Source organism: Ambystoma mexicanum, chromosome 6p (assembly GCF_040938575.1).
Source record: "Ambystoma mexicanum isolate Mex_15411 chromosome 6p, UKY_AmexF1_1, whole genome shotgun sequence".
Classification (NCBI taxonomy): domain Eukaryota; kingdom Metazoa; phylum Chordata; class Amphibia; order Caudata; family Ambystomatidae; genus Ambystoma; species Ambystoma mexicanum.
Genome location: NC_090935.1, coordinates 5,033,434 through 5,056,304, shown reverse-complemented (window position 1 = coordinate 5,056,304; position 22,871 = coordinate 5,033,434). Strand labels below are relative to the sequence as shown.

The 22,871-nt window shown below is 46.7% G+C and overlaps 1 protein-coding gene across 1 annotated transcript in view; it reads left to right on the top strand.

The window, feature by feature from the left end:
* LOC138511121 (zinc finger protein 850-like) overlaps positions 1-22,871 on the top strand; it is a 394,345-nt gene that overhangs the window by 149,088 nt on the left and 222,386 nt on the right. The window contains exon 3 of the mRNA XM_069626606.1: positions 815-2,617. Coding sequence (XP_069482707.1) covers positions 1,225-2,617 — 1,393 coding nt within the window. The 5' untranslated portion in view covers positions 815-1,224. The remainder of the gene's footprint in view (positions 1-814; positions 2,618-22,871) is intronic.

Here is a 22,871-nt window from a genome sequence, read left to right as displayed (position 1 = left end):
GTGAACTTTGACCCTGTAAACCATGGGAAGGCTCTCGCCTAGGCTTCCATTTCCAGGTGGCTCTCTGGCTGCATTACCCATTGTCACCGGTTGGCAAACCGAACGTTGCCTGGCCGTCCGGGAGTCCATTTGACCACAGTGATCGCTGCAACTACGACGTTCCTGTCTGGTGTGCCCCTGCTGGACAGCTACAGGGCTGCTGCATGGAGGCCGACGCACACCTTAACAAGATTCTACTGCATCGACAGGGATTCCAGGGAGGAGTCCAGAGTCGGCCAAGCAGTGCTGTGCAACCTGTTCGCTTGAAGGTGAGCCTGGTGAGGAGGTGAGAGATGCTTACGTTGAGCTTTGCCACCGCCCGTGGTTGTGCATGTTTGTACTGCTATGTATTTTTTATTCATGAGCATGTGAATCCATGCCACACCCCATGCTGGAGAAGGAACAAGACTCATGCTGGAGAACAACAGTTACAGGTAAGTAACTTGTTCCTTATTTGTGAATAATTAAAATGGTAGAATGTATAAGCATGTTCCTGATGATTAAAATATCTATTTAAAATGTTTGTTCACCCGCATGTTTTGCTAAATAAAAATGAATCCCACTATTCATGCTGCATGTTACCTCTATCACATTAAATGTTCTCATTGGAGCACCACAACTCTGCCACCTATTAGGATGCCTTTCCCCAATAGATGGCACCTCAAAGTCGTGAGTTAACATCATAACTACTGAGTAGAGTCTTCTTGTTACATGTGATGCCTGCGATTGTGAACGTGTTGAAAGTAATAATGTGCATCTCCTTTTATGTTGACAGGTGACTGACGCCCCAAAAATGCAACAACAGTGATTGTTAGATTCTCTGGACTAACGCAGTGAAATGCTTGAATGTTAAAATATGCAATTTCCAAGCATCTTAAAAGTGTGCAAGTTTGGGGTCCAGTTGTCTTTTCAGAGTATTGAGGAACTGAGATTGAGAAGCCTATTGGATACATGATGGCTTCTGTCCATGCAGCCCTGTTGTGGTAACATCCAGTAACCAAGCTTGTTCATTCTGTCAATCCTGAGGGTGAGGGATATCTAGCACGAAAATGACGATGTGATATGTGCTGTAAGAAAAGCATTTCTCATGTGTGCTCTGAATTTGGGAAAAAGGTTCAGTGAAAAGGGTCTAATTATTAAGCATATGACAAAATAAACTGTCAAGAAACCTTACATGTGCACAAAATGTGGGAACATTTGCCATCTCAAGAACATACGTATTGCCCACATGAGGACATAGGTGAAAAACCGTATCAGTGCATTGAGAATAGCATCCTCATCCATGATACACTTATCTGCCACCAGCAAAAGCATACAGGCGATAAACCACATGTCTGCACTGTATGTGGGGAAGGGTTTGCTCATAAGGGAGATCTTGCTATCCATCATAGAACACATACAGGCGATAAACCACATGTCTGCACTGTATGTGGGAAAGGGTTTGCTCAGAAGGGACATCTTGTTAATCACCAGACAACACATACAGGTGAGAAACCTCATGAGTGCACCGAATGTGGGGAAGGGTTTGCTCAGAAGGGAGTTCTTACTACTCACCAGAGAACACATACAGGTGTGAAACCTCATAAGTGCACTGAATGTGGGAAAGGGTTTTCTCGGAAGGGAGATCTTATTAGCCACCAGAGAACACATACAGGTGAAAAACCTTATGAGTGCACTGAATGTGGGGAAGGGTTTTCTCGGAAGGGAGTTCTTACTCACCACCAGAGAACACATACAGGTGAGAAACCACATGAGTGCACAGAATGTGGGAAAGGGTTTGCTCAGAAGGGACCTCTTATTAGCCACCAGAGAACACATACAGGTGAGAAACCTTATGAGTGCACTGAATGTGGGAAAGGATTTGCTTGGAAACAACTTCTTAATGACCACCAGAGAACACATACAGGTGAGAAACCACATGAGTGCACTGAATGTGGGAGAGGATTTGCTCAGAAGAGAGATCTAATTCGCCACCAGAGAACACATACAGGTGAGAAACCACATGAGTGCACTGAATGTGGGAGAGGGTTTGCTCTGAAGAGAGATCTAATTTACCACCAGAGAACACATACAGGTGAGAAACCATATGTGTGTATTGCATGTGGGAAAGAGTTTGCTCAGAGGGGCTATCTTACTATCCACCAGAGAACCCATGCAGGTGAGAAACCTTATGAGTGCATTGAATGTGGGAAAGGGTTTGCTCAGAAGGGATGTCTTATTAGACATCAGAGAACACATACAGGTCTGAAACCTCATCAGTGCACTGAATGTAGGAAAGGGTTTGCTGAGAAGAGACATCTTATTTACCACCAGAGAACACATACAGGTGAGAAACCCTATGAGTGCACTGAATGTGGGAAAGGGTTTGCTCTGAAACAAGTCCTTATTAACCACCAAAGAACACATACAGGCGAGAAACCTCATAGGTGCACTGAATGTGGGAAAGGGTTTATTTGGAAAGGAGATCTTAATACCCACCAGAGAACACATACAGGTGAAAAACCTTATGAGTGCACTGAATGTGGGAGAGGGTTTGCTCAGAAGACAGATCTAATCCGCCACCAGAGAACACATACAGGTGTGGAACCTCATGAGTAAATTGAATGTGGGAAAGGATTTGCTTGGAAGGGAGATCTTACTATCCACCAGAGAACACATATAGGTGAAAATCCTCATTAGTAGGTTGAGTCTGGGAAAGGGTTTAGCCATAAGGGAGGTCTTATTTACCATCAGTGCTTACTTACAGGTGAGAAACCTCATTAGTGCACCAAATGTAGGAAGAGCTTCTTTTGGGAGAATGATCGCATTCGCCTCCGAAGGATGCATGCAGGTGAGAAACCTTATTGGTGCACTGAATGTGGAAAATAGTTCAGTCAGAACAGTCACCATATTAGGCACCAGACAAAACATGCATGCCAGGGTCTATTTGAGCGCAGTGAATGGTAAATACTTCAGTGCACACTATCTGCCATGAGAGAGGACACGTCGGTGGTGAAATCTCTTCAGCAATTGATAAATCTTTAGCGGGAAGGAGGGGCTTCTGCAATGCTACTGAGTTTGGCACAGCTGATGACTAATACTGTGAAGACCCTGCCTCCACTGCTGTTCTCTGTTTCTTTTGGCACACAAAGGATGGCTGATTATGAGTGTTGGCTCACTGTTGTTGAAATGCAGCCCTTCTGGAATATTCAGAAGGGAGACTGTGCCTTCTGTGTTAAGGTAACCATCCTATGGAATGCTTTGCCTAGGGACCTCATGCAAATTAATGGGCACCAACATTTTGGAAAATCTTAAAAACTCAGTGATTGAATCAATAACTGTAGACCCTCATTGGATATATGGGTTGTCTCTTGGGACCCCGGCAGCTAGTAAGGGCTCTGACCTTGCGGGCGAGGGCTCGCCACCCCCCCCCCCCCGCAGCTCTCGGCTTAGCTAATGTCTACACCCTTCTTATGTGACTGGGAAGCTACCAGTCACTGAAATGGAACCCAGAGTATGCGCCTCATCACGAGTTTGGCAGTAACCCTTAAATCCGGCGGTAGCGCTGTTACTGCTGGATTTAAGGGTCTGCCAAATCAGGGCTTCAGCGGATTTCTCCCCAGCTCTGAGCTGAAGGCAAATCCACCAAAAATGTGTGCTCATACCGCTGGCGGGAAATCCGCCAGTGGTATGAGCGCAAAATTTCCCCATTGAGCCCAATGGGGAATGGGGCATTCCCGAATGGGCTCAATGGGGAATGGGGTTTTCCAAATCCGCCAAACTTGTGATCCGGCGCTAATAGCGCCGGTGGGTTTGGCAGTAGGGCAGATAGTGCCAGCGTTACCACCCAACTTGTGATGAGGCCCTATGTCTCCTCTCGTCATTTTCAGTACAGATATTATACTCTTGCTATATAGATTCTAAAAGGTGATTTGGAGGGACTCGGAGTGCATTTCTCTTCCCAACTCAATTGCACAGCCCTTTCCATGTACAACCCTTGCAACTTGCTCCTTACACCCCGGTTCTGCAACACCTCCACAGCAGTTCCTGTTGCACCGCGAGACAGGCATAATATGCATTACATAACACGGTGTTCTCAATTAGCATTTCACTGTGACAACGTCTTAGAGCCAAGAATTACTAACGTTCTTTAAAAAAGGAAGTATTTTTACACAACACTCTCTCTCTCTCTCTCTCTCTCTTTCTCTCTCTCTCTTTCTCTCTCTCTCGCTCTCTCTCTTTCTCTCTCTCTCGCTCTCTCTCTTTCTCTCTCTCTCTCTCTCTCTTTTTCTCTCTCTCTCTCTCTCTCTCTCTCTCTTTCTCTCTCTCTCTCTTTCTAGAATAACACAATATTCCAAATTCACATACAATTCAAACACATTTGGTTAGCATCAAGTGTCATCTTCTATAATAAATTCTATCTACATCACTTCTTTAGTCATGAACATTCAAATACATGTCCAGCACAAAATGCCCTGTCCAACCCCACCTGGGGTTTAAATCGCCTTTCCATTGAGAAAGACACAAACGTCCTGTCCAGTCTTATCCTTCCTGCTTAAGGAAAGTCAAAGCCCAAATGCACTTGCTCTATCACTCAAGCAATATTGTATAAAATAGCATCAAATTTCTAAAAGCAAATCACAAAGTTTGAACCTCTAAAGTAATAACGTGTATAGGCTTGTCAAACCTATCCTATGGCAAATCACAATATATCAATTAAGCAATACATTTCCATGTATATCATAATGTTCAAATGCATCATCCAAAAAGACCAGACATTGAGCACATTATTCAGTCAAGCAAACCCCATTGGATAATATCCCAATCATGACTCAGAGGTGCAGCTTAAGGCATTCACCCCCTGCTCCCTCTGACATCATCTCAGCAAGTCAGCCAGCCCCTGTATAGATGCTGGAATGGTATTTACAGGGTCTTCTATCTTGAAAATCCCCCTACTCAAGTAAAAAGAGCAAATTACTTACTGCTCTGATGTATGTTCCTGACACGAATTACACATCGATGATATCCATATCCCAGCGCAGCTGTTCTCTGGAAAGCATTCCACCGCTGGGGGGGCGCTGCACAGCTCCACGTCGGGGCCGTCCCACACTTCTATGCACCCTGCACCAAAATTATGGGGCCTGTATAAATAGTGGTACCACGCCCCATGACCTCAGTTCCGCCCACTATCCCTAGCACTCTGACGCTGAGGGACAGTAGAACTGATGGTGCATTAGCTTCCCGCAAGAGGAGCAGGTAGGGAGGGTGGTGAGGAATCTGTGAGTTGTGCACCCATCCGAAAGAACATTACCGAGAGATAAGTAATTTGTTCTCCTAATGGATTCCTTCCTCCCAAGGATTCCTCATCTATGGAAGACCCCCAAAGCAGTACGTAATCTGGAGGAGGGAGGAAAACAAGGATATCAGCTAAACCAGAAAACTCTGAAGTACTGCCCTACCAAACAGGCACCCTGGCCCGCAAGGGAATCCAAGCAGTAGTGCTTAGCAAATGCATGCAGAGACTACCACGTTGCCACCAGTAAAAAATCCAGGACCGGGACTCCCCTCTGCCTCCTCCGGTAGAATGAGCCCTGTAACCCACAGGCACATCCTTCCCAACCAGATCATACCATACTGAGATGCACAGAATGATCCCCCTGGTCCCAGCCCTGCCAGGACAAGCACCAGCATAACCTACAAAAAGCTGGTCATCCTTCCTAGCCTCTCGAGTATGAGGGACATATAATTTAAGGACCCGTACTGGGCCCAATCGATAAAATCTTTTCTCTGCCATGGAAGAGTAAGGTGGAGTGAAGAACACAGGAAGATGGATCTGACAGAGATGTAAATCCGAGACCACCTTCGGCAGAAAGGAGGGTCTCTCATAGTCACCTTCTCTTTGGAAAAAAACAAATCAGGAGGTACAACAGACAACGCTTGGAGCTCACTCACCCATGTTGGGGACATGATGGCAACCAGAAAAATCACCCTAAGGCTGAGCATTCTAATAGAACAGGAATGGAGCGCCCATAAGAAAAGTAAAACTAAATTCAAATCCCACACCAGAACTACAAACAGGCGGGAGGAAAGTGGTTACACAAACCCCTCAAGAACTGTGTGACAGTGTGGATTGTGAAAAACAAGCCATATTCTAGGGACCTCTTAAACACAGAAATAGCGTTGAGGTAACTCTTCATAGTGCCAATATGCAGTCCTGCTTGGCCCAAGGAAAGCAGAAAATCCAGCAGAGGGGACAGAGGACAGGATAAAGGATTACAAGTCCCTCTCCTGGCACCAAATCGAAAATGTACACCACCTGCAGGCATAAATGGATTTCGTAGCTGGTCTCTGAGCTGAAAGAAGCACTTCGAAGATGATGTCCAACAAGTCTCGCACCTTGTATCTCAGCCTCTCAGTAGCCAAGCATGAAGGTTCAAGCTGCTGAGGTTTGGGTGGAGGACCCGTCCCTCCGACTGGGTTACCAAGTCGACTCTCCTTGGAAGGCGCCAGGGAGGGTAGATGGACATGTCCTGCAACACCAGATACCATGTTCTCTGGGCTCAGTCCAGGGTGATCAGTGTGGTTCTCAACACATGGGTTCTTCTGAGGGCCAGTGGGATGACTTGGATCAGTGGGAACTCCTAAAGGAGGTCAAAAGTCACTCAACCGTCAATGCGTCCCCCAAAACTCTGAAGAGGAAACTCCCTGCAGCAGAACATCTCGCACTTCCTGTTGACACAGGAAGCAAAGCGGTCCACTTGACGAGTCCCCCAAATGGAGACGATCTCCTCCAGACCATCCTGACGGAGCTCCCATTTGTGGGAGGCTGAGGTCTGTCTGCTTAATTGTGATGTTGTGATGTTCTCAGATGAGCTGCCGTCGGGGATATTCAGTTCCCCAGAGCCCAGAACCACAGTCTCATTGCTTCTCTGCACAGAGCAAGCACCCCACTCCACCTTATTTGTTGAGATAGTGCATGGCCACTATGTTGTCCTTCAGGATCAACACAGTCTTGCGTTTTACAGAAGGGAGGAAATGGCCAGCCTCATCGCTCCCAACTCCAGCAAGCTGATGTGCTCCCACGACTCAGCGGGAGACCATGTCCGCTGACCATAAGATCTGACAAGTGAGCACCCCAACTGGTCAGAGATGCGTCCGTGACCACTGTCACCTGGGGCCAAAGGTCCAAAAACAATACACCTTTCAGCAAATTGGCACATGGCCCACCATGCTAGGTCCTGAGTTACCAACCCAAGACCTCCAAGAGGTCCAATGTGTGGCCCTGGAACTGAGACCTTTGGCAATAAAGAAGCCACTGAAGTGATCTCATGTGCAGCCTTGCCCCTGCCACCACTAAGATGCAGGGGCAATGAGGCCCAGGAGGCCGAGGCACAGACTTGTGTCTGTAATTGAAGGACAAGATTAGAATGGTTACACTTGAAATATGTTAATGCGCCCATTTTTTCAATTCCATTTAAGGAAAAAAGAGAGAAATCACACGCCTTATGTGTTTGGTCCACACAGTGTTGATTTTTATATGTTCAAATGCCCTTAAACGATATCATATAGAGCTCAATGGGAATGGGGAGGGTGCAAATAACGGACTTTTGTATGTCAAGTCTGTTATTTGCGCCTTGGTCCCTTAACGGGTCCCGTCCATAACGGACCAGGTGTTACTGGAGGGACCTGCTAAGGGACCTCGTAGTAGGGTGATAAGGGATTACCGGCACCGGTCTCCTTACCGGTGCCCGGTATCCGTTACTGCCCACCTTATAATGACCCCCTAGGTCTCAGGAGGGGTGAGGGTGACTGAAAGTAAAGGACACTTATAAATCACTCCCAGTCAGGTGTAGTTATATTAAAAATACAAATACATTTATTCGAGGCCTTTGAGTTTTCAACACAATAGTTATTAACAGTAACACTTTAAACACGTTTAAAGCAACACAATCCTACTAAAATATATATATATATATACAAGACCAAGTGGCCTAAAGGGTTAATGCACGAAATTGGTCCAACAGCCTAGAAAAGGGTAGGAAGCAGGCAGTGCAAAGAGTCTTTAGGCAGTTCTGCAGTAATCACAATCCTAACTGAAAGGCAGTCCAGTCCCTAAGAAGAGGGGAGCCTATTGCTCAAATGTACTTGTGGAGCACTCTTCTCCTCAGGAGTCACTCTATTGTATTACACTGTTGCCTATCTCTAGGTGAACACTGTTTTCCTCAGGACCCCCTCAGGTGTATTACACTATTGCCTATCTGTAGGGAAACACTCCTCTCCTCAGCATCCCCTCTAGTGCATTCAACTATTGCCTTTCTATAGTGTACACTCTTCTCCTCGGGACCCCCTCTAGTGTATTACACTATTGCCTATCTCTAGTGTAACACTCTTCTCCGCAGGACCCCCTCTAGTGTATTACACTATTGCCTATATCTAGTGGAGCACTGTTCTCCCCAGGATCCCCTCTAGTGTATTGCACTATTGCCTATCTATAGTGGAACACTACTCCTCTGGATCCCCTCTAGTGTATTACACTATTGCCTATCTCTAGTGGAACACTCTTCTCCTCTGTATCCCCTCTAGTACACTATCGCCTGTCTCTAGTGGAACACTCTTCTCCTCAGGATCCCCTCTAGTGCATTACACTATTGCCTATCTCTAGTGGAACACTCTTCTCCTCAGGATCCCCTCTAGTGCATTACACTATTGCCTATCTCTAGTGGAACACTCTTCTCCGCAGGACCCCCTCTAGTGTATTACACTATTGCCTATATCTAGTGGAGCACTGTTCTCCCCAGGACCCCCTCTAGTGGATTGCACTATTGCCTATCTATAGTGGAACACTACTCCTCTGGATCCCCTCTAGTGTATTACACTATTGCCTATCTCTAGTGGAACACTCTTCTCCTCTGTATCCCCTCTAGTGTATTACACTATCGCCTGTCTCTAGTGGAACACTCTTCTCCTCAGGACCCCTCTAGTGTATTACACTATTGCCTATCTCTAGTGGAACACTCTTCTCCTCAGGATCCCCTCTAGTGCATTACACTATTGCCTATCTCTAGTGGAACACTCTTCTCCTCAGGATCCCCTCTAGTGCATTACACTATTGCCTATCTCTAGTGGAGCACTCTCTCCTCAGGATCCCCTCTAGTGCGTTACACTATTGCCTATCTCTAGTGGAACACTTTACTCCTCAGGATCCCCTCTAGTGTGTTACACTATTGCCTATCTCTAGTGGAGCACTCTTCTCCTCAGGATCCCCTCTAGTGCATTACACTATTGCCTATCTCTAGTGGAGCACTCTCTCCTCAGGATCCCCTCTAGTGTATTACACTATTGCCTATCTCTAGTGGAACACTCTCTCCTCAGGATCCCCTCTAGTGTGTTACACTATTGCCTATCACTAGTGGAACACTCTCTCCTCAGGATCCCCTCTAGTGTGTTACACTATTGCCTATCTCTAGTGGAACACTCTTCTCCTCAGCATCCGCTCTAGTGTATTACACTATTGCCTATCTCTAGTGGAACACTCTCTCCTCGGGATCCCCTCTAGTGTATTACACTATTGCCTATCTCTAGTGGAACACTCTCTCCTCAGGATCCCCTCTAGTGTGTTACACTATTGCCTATCTCTAGTGGAACACACTCTCCTCAGGATCCCCTCTAGTGTATTACTCTATTGCCTATCTCTAGTGGAACACTCTTCTCCTCAGGATCCCCTCTAGTGCATTACACTATTGCCTATCTCTAGTGGAGCATTTAGGATTAGTAGATAGTTCCTGGGCCTGGGATTGGCATATGAAGGTGCAATTACACAAGGGAGGGTGCATGCCCACTATTAAAGCATCATCTTAGAAGAACGTGGTTTGGTGTGAAAGGCCCTGAGAAGATGTCAAGTGTTCCTTTAAATTATGTGGACATGTATTTTAGAAAAGTGACATGTTGTGAATGGAGTAGAAAGGGCAAAGGGAATAGAAATATTTGCTGTGTTGTGAGACAATAAAACTCATGCCAATTTGGAAATGAAACAGTGCCTTTCTGTCTGAAAGGAAAGAGTTGTGGTTGCAATGATTTCATAGCTGTTCTCTAAAGTCCAAGAAGGAATAGTGGACATAAATGTTTACAGAATAAAGATGATATTGGATAAACTGACATGTCTAATGTAAAGGTCTCCCACCTGGGTCCATGCACTGAATGAAATGCTGATGAAATGAATATTGAGCTTCAGCCAATATGTCACTGTGTTAACGTTAAAATAAAGTGTTAGTAATAGATCCATGTGTGTGTTAAATCTCTTTATTCTCTCTTCTCTTCCTGGAACGGAGGCAATTCATTTGTTTTAATTAATGGGGTGACCACCTCTATTGCGGTTTTATGCTGGAATGAATGTTATTATCCACTTTTTAAACTTTATAGTCAACATGGTTATATTCCTTAGAATTTTGAGTAATGCGATATGAGTAGGATCCTATTTTTTTTTAATTCAGACTACGTGTGTTTCATGCACCATATCAGTCCATATCAATGCAAAAGTCTGAGCTGCAACACGGTTAGGACATGATTTGTGATTATTCAGGCAAGGTGGGTGCTCTGAAAATACAGACGACGATGGCGCTGTGCCGACTCCTAGGTGTCGATGCACCCTCTGCCCACCTGTAAAATCACACCACTCCTTGAAGGAATGACAAAGTGTAATAGGTGAGGTGAAGTGACTGCGGTGAGAGAAATTGACACATGCTGCAACATACCAGCTCTAAAATGATACCCAAACCTGCATTTCTGGGCCCACCAATAACATGGCTGAACTCTTCAAAATCTGCAAGGAACATGCCAATCCTACCAGTCTCCTCTTCTCTCCCATCCCCTCTGCACTATACTGGTCTACCACTTCTCCAACAAAACACAGGACATCCACCCCTCCTCCACTCTTGCCCCCCTTGGCCCCGCTCTTGCCTGCCCCTTACTCTCCTCCTCTGCCATTGCACCAGATGAGGTCTCTTGAGTACTCCGCTCCATGAAGGTGCTCCTCTGCTGTTCCAGAACTAACAAGGACAACCCCCCCCGTCCTGTCACCATGAACACCCCAGCATACTATTCCCCACTCCACTCTCCCATCACCAAAGTGTGCTGGGGTTTTGGTGGTGAGAGGGGGATAGTGTGGTGGGGGAGGGGGCATAGTGTTCTGGGGTGTGGCTGGTGGGTGATTAGAGGGGGTAGCGTGCTGGGGTGTTGGTTGTTGGTGGGGGTGGGGGGATAGTGTGCTGCAGTGTTGATGGTGGGAGGGGCTTTCAGGGGATAGTGTGCTGGGGTGTTGGTGGTGGGAGGGATTGAAGGGAAAATAGTGTGCTGTGGTGTTGGTGGTGGGATGGATAGGGGATAGTGTGCTGGGGTTTTATTGTGGGGTAGGGAGAGGAGCGATAGTGTGCTGGGGAGTTGGTTGTTAATAACCAAGGTAGGAGAGAGTATCAACACTCTCTCCCGAACCACAGAAGCCGAGTAGATCAACCCTCCCACCGTGGTTGGCACAGATGCCTGGATTTGAAAAAAACAGGTAACCACGTGGCAGCCAGTGGGGGGGAGAGGGATTAATGAAAGGTTGTGGAGATAGGTAAGGAAAACCGGAAAGAGGGAATAGTGTAGTGTAGTGTAGTTGGATAGGTTTGGGGGGAATTTAGGGAAAGCAACATACATATAACAACAATCCTGTTCTACTCTCACCCTATCCCTTCATACCATCAAATCCTAGACCCAAACTTGAACACTCCTACCTAAACCTGTATCCTGCTACAATGCATATGAAGCACATACAACATGGACCTTATTGCAGCATGGAAGGGCATAACATGGAAGTTAATGCAACATGAGCATATAGAACATAGACATTATTGCAGCAGGGAAAACAGACATGGACCTTGTAGCAAGCAGTATGGCACAAACAAGGGGGTCCCCCTCTCATGAAAAAACAAAACACATGGCCCATTGGGCGAGCAAAAACAAGCATGACGTGACATTACATTCAGGGGATCCCCCATTATGCAACCTAATGAGCGATTACCCCTTTCTCTTCATGTAATGGCTGTTAATCCTGACAACCTCCCTCCTGAAGTGCCTTCAGCGTGCCACTGCTACGTGTAATCTCCCTCTCAATGGTCTTAGCAATGCTTGCAACGTGTATGTTCAAAAAAACAGTTACTTAAAGAAAAAACATAGCGGGTGCCGGCCGCCGCCCTTCTAATTCAAGTAAACATCTGAGCAGTGTATATTCTGTACTCTGACACCCACACCAACAGCAAACAATGGCCCAAAACGTATGTGCCTGTCCAGGACCCCATGAGGCAACTCGGACTGGAAGAGTAACAGCAAAGCACTATCCGGGCTATTCCTGATCACTGCTGCGGCCCGGGCTGGATAGACTGCAGCATTCCTCTGGTGTCCCTAACGTCTTCAAACTTCCTCACACGTACTGCCGTCACTGCCTGTGCTGGAAACACATTAATAATCCGCACCTGAGCATGGGCGGCCAGCGCGTTAAGTAATCCCTCAATCAAAGTCAGCTGGTGAAATGCGCAAAGTCCCGGAACTACGGGCCTTTCCCATGGCTGCTGGGAAATGTAGTTCCTACACCAATTCAATCATTTTACATGTACTGCACACTTCCCTGGCCCCAATTCCTGACTGTACCATCTCTCCCAGAGATCTTCCCGGGACCTGACTTTTCAGGATGACGCAAGTGAAACTGTTGCACCAATCTGGGCGCATGTACGGCACTTGCCCGCTCCCACTAACAGTCTTCAGGCCCATAACCAGACCATTGAATCAAATACCACAATACTTGCTGTCTTCTTCTTGCATCTAGGATTCGTTTAACCTTATATTCCACTTCACCGTCCTTCATAATTGCAGGTGGTCTTTATGTACGCATACCAAGAGCTGCGGGTTTAAGCCAAAACACATGGAATACTGGGTGTATCTTGAAATGTGTAGGTAATCTTAATTTAACAGCTCCTGAAGACACACACTGCATAATCTCATAGGGTCCAATATATCGGGGTGCAAATTTACGAGGTCCCACCAGTGGCAAATTTTGGGTTGACAACCATTCCCTGTCCCACACCGTGTACGTAGTAGCCTCCTGTCACCTTTTGTCTGCCTGTCTTTTGTAGGCTGTCTTGGCCTATTCCAAATTAGATCTGCCTGATGTCCAGAAGCAACTGTTTCCTCTCTTGTAAAACCGGAATCTGTTCTACCTCCGGCAAAATCTCAGGTAGCATATTTTGTTTGTGTCCATACATTCATTTGATGCCATACCAAGCGAGGCGTGTTCTGTATTGTAGTACCTGAATTCGGCCAACTACAAGGCTCGTACCCATGACTCTATCCCATCTTCCATGTAATAGCGTAAATACTGCTCAAGTGTTTGGTTGACCCTTTCGGTCTGTCCATTTGTCTGGGGATGATCACTTGTAGACAGAACACAGTCGATTCTCAAGAAGGCACGACAAAATCTGGAAGTAAACTGTGGCCCCCTGTCAGAACCAATACTCTGGAGAAGTCCATGTAACCTGCTGATATGCTGTAGAAATAATTCTACCAGTTGCCCGGCTCCTGCAATACTGATTATCGGGAGGAAGATCAGTAATGAAGTCCATAGAAATTTGTGTTCAAGTCATTTTGATAGTTGGTAAAGGCTGGAGCAACCCCACCTTCCTCGAATGATCCATCATGTTGTGAACACACGTCTCACATCTTTGAATGTACCCAATAGTATCCTTTTTCTAGTCCGGCCACCAAAAATACTTTTCTAACATGCTTTGCGTCTTTTTACTCCCTGAATGGCCCGCTGAATGGGAATTATGACACCAATACATAGCTTTCTCTTGCAAGTCATGGGTAGGTAGAAACAACTTCCACGCATAATAGGGGAGTTCATCTCAGATGCTCTTTAATGGGTCCCCCACTCCCTATTTCAACACCTCCTGTGGCTTCATTCCTTCCCTCACCTGACCTAACAATTTCTCAATAATAGCCCCAACAACCTCCTCAGAGGGAATGATTGCCTTAACTTCCATCACCACATTCTCAAGATTTTGCTCCCTCGTCAAGGCGTCAGCCTTCCCATTTCTCTTACCATGCCGAAAAGTCACCAGAAAGTAAACTCATTTAAGTATTGTGACCATCGCAGTTGCTTTGGACTAAGAGTTTGGGCTGTCTTAAAGTATTGCGCATTTTTATGGTCTGTCATCAACCACCGCCTGATGCCTGGCCCCCAACAAATAATGCCTCCATTCCAGAAAGGTAGCCCGAATGGCTAACAATTCTTTGTCTGTAATAGAATAATTTTGCTCGCAATTTGTGAGTTTGCGGGAATAGAAAGCCACCGAATGCCAAGTACCCTCCTCATCTTTCTGAGACAACACTGCCCCCACTGCCACATTAGATGCATCCGTCTCAACCTGAAAAGGCTTCCGACGGATCTCGATGTTTCAAGACTGGTGACGGTGTAAAAGCTTCCTTCAACCCTTTAAAGGCCCCCTCGGCTTCCTTATTCCAACTGAACCTTGTGGCCATCCTCAGTAACTTAGTTATTGGGGTAACAATCTGAGAACATTTTGAACTTAACCTGCAGTAAAAATTGACAAACCGCAAAAAGGACTGAACATCTTTTATACATTGGAGAGCAGCCCACTCAGTAACCGCCTGCACCTTTTTTTTGTCCATCACAATGCCCATAGGGATCAAAATGAACACAAAAAACTCCACCTGCGTCATATGAAACGCTCATTTTTCCAGTTTTACATACAATTTATATTCTTACAACCATTGCAACACCACTCTCACATGTTCTATATGTTGTTCCTTAGAGGATGAATAAATCAAAATGTCATTGATGTACACAATGACAAACACATCAATGAACTCACTCAACACCTCCTGCATGAAATATTGGAACGCCTCAGGAGCATTACACAGTGTGAAGGGTGCACCTAGGTATTCAAACCACGCAAACTTAGTTTTGAAAGCAGTTTTTCACCCATCCCCTTCTTTCACCCGTATTAAGTGATAGGCGCCCCTCAAATCTAGTTTTGTGTACACCACCATGGCTTTGACCTGATCTAACAATACAGCAATCAAAGGCAATGGGTACCTGTTCTTAACTGTCACCTTATTCAATGCCTTATAGTAAATACATGTCCTGAGTGTTCCTTCCTTCTTGGGCACGTAAAATGGGGGCGAGGACACCGGCGAAGTAGAATGCCTGATTAACCCCTTTTCCAGCATCTCCTCCAAGTACTCGCTCCCCTTCTCCCCTGCTGATCTGTTCTCTCTTGGCACCGTGCACCTGGCCACCCTCTATCCTCCAGTCCCAGGTACCTGCTCACCCTGCCACTCTGCCGCACTGCCTCTGGGCCACCCCTTGCACTGGGGTCTGAATCTGTACCCATACAGCCCCCCCTTTTTCTTCCTGCACTTATCAGACTTACCCTGTCTGCTGCCTTAAACCTAGCACTTGCAAATTGCTGGCTGCACTATAACTGTTTGTTGCCTTTATTATTTATTTATTGTTATTTATCTGTTTCTCCTTTGCTCCGCACTTTCCACTTCTCCCCCCTTCCATGCACTTTTCCGCTCCCCCTCTCCCATGCACTTGCGTGTTATCAATGTCACTAGGCCTAGTAAGATCGCTGTTTTGTTCTCCCCTGTTCCCCTCCCTTGCCTAGTCGCGCTCTGAAACACTTGTGTACGAGCGGGATAGAAATAAAATATCATATCATATCAAATGTTGATTCTTGGCTTCAGTGAGAGCGTACATCCTACTACAGGGTAACTTGCCCCCGGCCTCCAACTCAATCACACAATCATAAGGTTGATGAGGTGGCAACCTCCCAACCGCACCGTTGTCAAAGACCCCAGCAAACTGAATGGGCCTCATTACACGGTAGGCGGTAAGGGTTAACGGTCACCGGTAATGGGACCGGTGACCGTTAACCCTTACCGCCTTACTACGAGGTCACTTAGCGGGTTGGTACTTTAACGCCTGCTTTTAGCAGGCGTTGAAAACCAACCCGCTAAGGGACCTTGCTGCTAATTACGGCACCACAAATTTGCGGTACCGTAATTTGCACCTTCCCCATTCCCATTATGCCCTATGGGACAAAAATGGGAATGGGGAAGGGCAATGGTGGAAGGGGGAATTACTGCCCCACCAACCTTGGAATAGGGCGGTAATTCCCCTTTCCACCAAGGCGGTGCCGGTATTTTGTCGGCATGGACCAAGGTGCTCTTAGCACCTTGGTCCACCGCCCACCGTGTAATGAGGCCCAGAATACTGGGACGGAATCCCAATTTCCACTGCTCCCACAACCTGAGGTGCCTGTGTCCTGTCTGCCAAAAACATTGCGGGCCCCATTACCGCCTCCATTTGTCTCTCACACTCTTCTCGTCTCAAAAAATACTTACCAGGTGGTCCAATCAATCCATGGGTTATGCTGTTCTAACCATGGCCAAACTGAAGTAAAACGTAATCTCTTCAACATGACCTGCCCGACACACCATTCGCAATCGTTGGGTTTGCTGTCGAATGGGACCTGAAGTTAAGGGTGATCCATCTACTGACTGCACTCCCTTCACCCGTTCTTTGACCTGCAAAAGTATGCAGTATTTGCTGCCCAACCGGGAAACTTACTTCCATACGGGCCTGTCACCTGAGTTCCCCTAAGGCCAGCCAAATCCTTTTCCCTGACTCCATCTTGCTCCGATTCCCCTCCTGATCCCTTCTTAGGAGTATTTTGACAAGTCTGAATATAATGTCCAGCTTGCCCACAATACAGACACCAGTTATTAGTCTTGTGCTGGTCCTTCTCGGCTGCCGTTAAGGGCCCTCTTACACTCCCAATTTGCATAGGTTCTCCTTCTCCACTCCTTCCTCCCCTACCCTTATCTAACCTCACAAAAGGTACTCCTTCCAGCCTCTTCTTGTCCTCTTTGCGTTCATTCTTGAAGTGATCTAACCTTAAAGCCAAATCAATCTTGGTTGTACAGGTACTCGGTTGGGGCTCCACTTGTGCAATCGCATCTTTCAATTCCTCCCGCAAACCTTGATGAAACAGCAACGTCTGGTGTCTGGCCAATATGTCTCTATAACCAACCTATTGAACTGCGTCACATATGACACCAAGGGCCTCATTACACGGTAGGCGGAGAACCATTGCGCTATTAGCGCCGTGGTTCATGCCGGTAAAATACCGGCACCGCCTTGGTGGAAAGGGGAATTACCGTCCCATTACAAGGTTGGTGGGGCGGTAATTCCCCCTTCCACCATTGCCCTTCCCCATTCCCATTTTTGCCCCATAGGGCATAATGGGAATGGGGAAGGCGCTAATTACGGTACCGCAAATTGCGGTACCGTAATTAGCTCCCTGGGTCCCTTTGCGGGTTGGTTTTTAACTCCTGCAAAAAGCAGGCGTTAAATACCCTAACCCGCAAAGGGACCTCGTAGTAAGGCGGTAAGGATTTACCGGTACCGGTAAACCCTTACCGCCTACCGTGTATTGAGGCCCCAAATCACGCTTCCCCTGTATTAATGCCAATAATTCCTTATCCTGTGCCAAAGACACCTCACATCTGTCAAACAACCCCCCAACCTCTGTCAAAAATCCCTCCCAGTTGTATAGTGTGAGGGAGAATTCTCAAGAAGGTGGTAATTTTCCTTACCTTTTGAGACCCCCAGCAACTTTGCTGGATTTCTAGGATTTTAATTTTTACCTGGAAAGAGTGTGAGCCTTTTTTCCCACTCTTTCATGTATTTTGATGTGCGTTTTACTTTTGTGTTCAGTGGATATGGGGTTTTTAGACAAACTCCATGGGCATCATCTTTTTCTTGTGTGTCACACAGCACCTTCAGTGCAGTGGCACAGGGATGTCTTTCAGACTTCCCAAGGTTTAAATACCTTCTCTGGGACTGACTACCGTCTCCCAGTGCATTTAAAGTTAAATTGACTTTGCTAGTCTTTTTATTCATAGATCCAGAACACACTATCTTCCTATAGAGTGCTGGAGGGGTTGCCTAGCATCCCCTGAGTCTAAACACTCATGTAACAGTCAAATGTTACCCTTTCCTCTAGAAATGGCTGGTGGCAGTGGTTTTAGAACAAACTACCATGATTTTTCCCGACCGCGAACACCGGTGTCTAAAAATCGAGTCGCCATGTTTTTCAATATGGCGTCCAAGACCCCTCTGTAAAAACAGACTCTGGTTATTTTCTTTTGCCAGTTCTTTTAGTAAAGGTCCTTCTTGTGTTTACTGTGCACACCAAACCAGGTTTGGTCCCTTTGTTCGATGGCCTTTCGCGGGCTTCAATGCTGAAGCCCTTCTCTGGCGCCTGAGTGTCTGGGGTGGACAGGATGTGAGGGAGGTGCCTGAAACTCCCTGTGCTTAGTCTCCTAGGAGACCTGAATGCACTCTGGCATGATTGGCTGGCTGACTGTCCAGCAAGGACAGCCACCCTGCTGGGTGAGTGACAGCTAGGCTGGAATGAATGGGAGAAAACTGTTTAAAAGCAGGTCTCTGGGACTTGGAAGGCAGAGTCTACCACTGGAATGAAAGAACCGAAGATGAGCTGAAGGATGATGACTGCTGCAACTCCTGGACCGTTGGTTGGCCCAGTGAAGCCCTACTGCTGAAAAGAATTGCCTGAAACTCCCTCGACAGAGAAGCCCCTTCGAGGACAACTTCTTCCCTTGAGCTGGTGGGAACAACCAACTCACAAGCTACCTGGACACCGTGTCAAAACTGGTCGAATTTTCATCAGAGTGCTGTTGAAAACCAGATAGCCAGTGAGAAGGATACCAGTTTGTGGACTTTAAGGCACTCACACCTTGAAAACCGACGTTTAGCCAAGCTTGTGGCCTCTTCCCTGGGCAGTGCAGGAACCTCCCGATGTCCTTGTCCCCACGACTGAAGCTCAGGAACAGCGAGATCTGCAGGAGCTGCCAGGAACAACTGCCTCAGCTACAGCTTTTCTTCATCAATAAGGTACTGTGCAAACGCAGTGTGGAAATCCTTTCTGCTGTGGTGAAAGTTTGTGAAACTTTCCCAACTTTGGAGTCTTGTTCGCTCCTAAACCAACATATAACTCTTTTTCTGGCAAACTACTTCTAAGAACATTGGCAAAGACTTTACCGTTTACTACCAAAACTGTGCTACCCTATCCAAGACACTGAACCATTGACTTTGGCCCAGGCCTATTGAATTGAATTGCCTCTTGTAGTGAACTGAAACTATTTGCCCTGCCTCTGAAAGTAATTGGGCCTCATTATGAGTTTGGAGGTAGCCATGCCCTTAATAAGGGCATGGTTGCCTCCAAACTCGGGTCCGGGTCCGGTTTCCCTGAATGGGGAAATAACGGGCCATTCTGACCTTGGAGGGCCCGGTATTTCCCCATTCAGGGAACCCATATATTCTCACTGGTGACTGTTTACCTGTTGAAAGCAGAGGTTACAGGATGTCAGATCATGTAAGAACCCAATTAAAGTAAGAGGTCAACAAGATGCTTGATCTCAGGGTAATAGAGCCATCTACAAGTTGTACTAGTGCCAAAGGCAGAATCCAAGGAGTTGAGGTTCTGTGTGGACTATAGAGCTCGTAATGCAGTCACAAAGACTGAATCCCATCCTTCACCAAGGGCAGATGAACTGGTGGACAAACTTGGTTCAGCCAAGTACCTCAATACATTTGATCTCACTTCAGGCTATTGGCAAATAGCTCTGACAGACCATGCAATGGAGAAAACTGCATTCTCAACCCCAGCAGGCCACTACCAGTTTAAGGCAATGCCTTTTGGACTAAAGAATGCACCTGCAACATTCCAAAGGATGGTTAATCAAGTTCTGAATGGGATGGAGGACTTCTGCATGGCAAACATGGATGACATTGCAGTCTTCAGCCCTACTTGGAAAGAACATTTTGACCACTTAGGATATGTTTTGCAGGCTCTTAAACAGGCCCATCCGACCATAAAGGCAAGGTAATGTCAAACTGGTCAGAGTAAAGTGGTCTAGCTTGGACATGAGGTAGGAGGAGGTGAGATCAGGCCATTGCCTAGCAAGGCGCAAGTTGTACAAAACTGGGCCACCCCTACTACTGAAACCCAAGTGATAGCCTTTCCTAGGCCTCACTGGTTACTATAGGAACTTCATAGAGAACTATGGGTCCATAGCTTCTCCCTTGAATGTAGTCTTCTCACCCAAATTTCCCAAAAAGGTCAGGTGGAATGAGGAGTGCACTCAAGAATTTGAAGGATTTAAGAAAGCCTGTTGTCAAGCTCCAGTCTTAAGAGCTCCTGACTACAACCAAATCTTCATTCTGCAAACAGATGCTTCCAATACAGGTATAGGTGCAGTTCTGAGTCACCTGGATGGGAAAGGTAGGGAGCACCCCATTTGCTTCATCAGCAGGAAGCTGAAGGAACCTGAAACAAGGTGGGCAACCATTGAAAAAAAATGGGCCTCATTACAAGAATGGAGGTAACCATGCCGCTTTTTGCAGCATGGCTACCGCCATTCCAGGTACCGAGTCTGGTTCCCTGAATGGGGAAATACTGGGCCATTCCAACCTTGAAGGGCCCGGTATTTCCCTATTCAGGGAACCCGGACCCGGTACATACCCATAGGGCTTAATGGGAATGGGGAGCATGCTAACAACGGCCCGTTAATTACGGGCCATTAGCATGATGAGCCGCTCGCGGGACCTGCTAAGGACGTCTGGTAAAACCAGGTGTCCTTAGCGGGTCCCGCGAGCAGATCTCGTAGTGAGGCGGTAGGGGGTAAATGGGTCCGACAGCTCTACCGGCCCCGTTAACGCCCTACCGCCTTCCTCGTAATGAGGCCCAAAGTTTTGCTATTGTGTGGTCATTGAAGAAGTTTAGGCCATACTTGCATGGATCTACTTTCGTGATTCAGACTGACCACCAACCCTTGAGATGGTTGATGCAAATGGAAGGGGAAAACCCTAAACTACTGGGAAGGTCAATCATCCTGCAAGGGTTTGATTTTTCCATTGAACACAGGTCTGGGTGTCGCCACCAAAATGATAATGGTCTCTCCAGGATGTTTGACCGACTGCAGTAAGGCAATTTATCCAGGAGTGGATTAAATCCTCCTGTCCCTTAGTCTGGGGTGGATGAGTGTTAGGGAGAATTCTCAAGAATGTGCTCATTTCCCTTACCTTTTGTCAGAATCCAAGGTAGAACTCAACTTGTACCCGTAGTGTAGCCGTTTTGTTCTTTTTACCAATGTAACCCTCTGAACACACAAGGTAAATTTAAAGAAGGAATCAATTAGTCAAAAGATGACGAACACCACACGAAGACCAAGCACTGCAGAGGAAAAAAGGAATGATTACTTGAATAAGCCAGGCAATAAGACAAGACAATAACAATGGAACAAGAACGTAAGACTAACCAGAGATATGTCTCTTTATCCCACATTGGGATCTTCTCTAACTTGATGACTGGACAGAGATGTGATCTATAATACACAGGAAACCAAATGAGCCAAGAATAGATTGAAAGGCCAAAGAATGGAATCGCAAGGAACAGTACTTACCACTTCTTGGGTTGGGGAAATCTCTTGCTTTCGTAAAACACCCAGTGTATCCTATCCCTAAGGCAACGGCACGAGGACACCCGGACGAAGGGTGGCAGTCTCTAGTCCAAAAACTATCCCGCCGGCACAAGGACACCTAACGACCTCAGAGCGGTTTGTGGACAGTCTCATGTTCAGCGCTCTTAGATAGTACACTGGGTGTAGGAAACTCCCCAACAGACAGGAGTGATGCTGGTGATAATCCAGTAGTGTTCCCAAATTCAAATGCCGAAGAACCAAGGCAAGGTTGCACAGCGTTCCAGGAGGATGTCAAATGAACCCACAAGAAGATGAAGGTTCCAGAGGAAAGCTGGTTCGGTACACGGATAAGCAAGCAGAATTGAATTGGCAGGTGCGAGGAGTCCGGAAGCAAGCTGGTTCTGTATGCGGGTAAGCAAGCAGAGTTGAATCGGCAGGCAAGAGGAGTCCGAGAACAAGCAGGTTCGGCACATGGGTAAGCAAGCAGAGTTGAATCGGCAGGCATGAGGGTGAACAATGGACAGTCCAAGTCAAAGAGGCATAAATACAAGGTGAGGGTACAGGAGCAAAAGGTTTCAAAGAAAGCAAGACGAGGCAATGTAAAGCTGTGATTCATTCAGAATCAGAAGCAGCGATTTGAGCAACCCGGAAGTCTGTATAGGTTGCCATGGAACCCACGTCCCCTCTTTCATGATTATGCTGTGTATGGAGAGCGTAATGGGTGCCACAGTCGCCACAGCAACCGATGTCCACTGGTCCTAAGGAACCGCTTACGGCGGAGACTTAGAGGTACAGCAGGCAAGCGCTGATTTAATGGATCTTTATTCCTTATACCGTGTCTACCTGATTTCACTAATGATGGACCAGTTAACATAGAAGGGATCCTGACAGTACCCCCCCCAAGGATACCCTCCTCCGAAGGGACCAGAATTTAGACAACAATAAGGGGGTGTGAATGTTCCATACAGGTTCCCAGGTCCTGTCCTCAGGACTATAGCCCTTCCAGTCTACCAAAAACAAACGCACAGCATGTGAAACTTTTGTCCAGAATGCACCGTACTTCATACTCATCCGAACCCTGAACATAGATGGGGGGTGGATGAACGGGTAAACGTGTGTCGATTGGAAGGGTTTGAGAAGCGAGACATGAAAAGCCGGATGAATCCTCCAAGAGACAGGTAGGTCAAGATGAACCGTGACTGGATTGATGAGAGCAGTGACAGAATAGG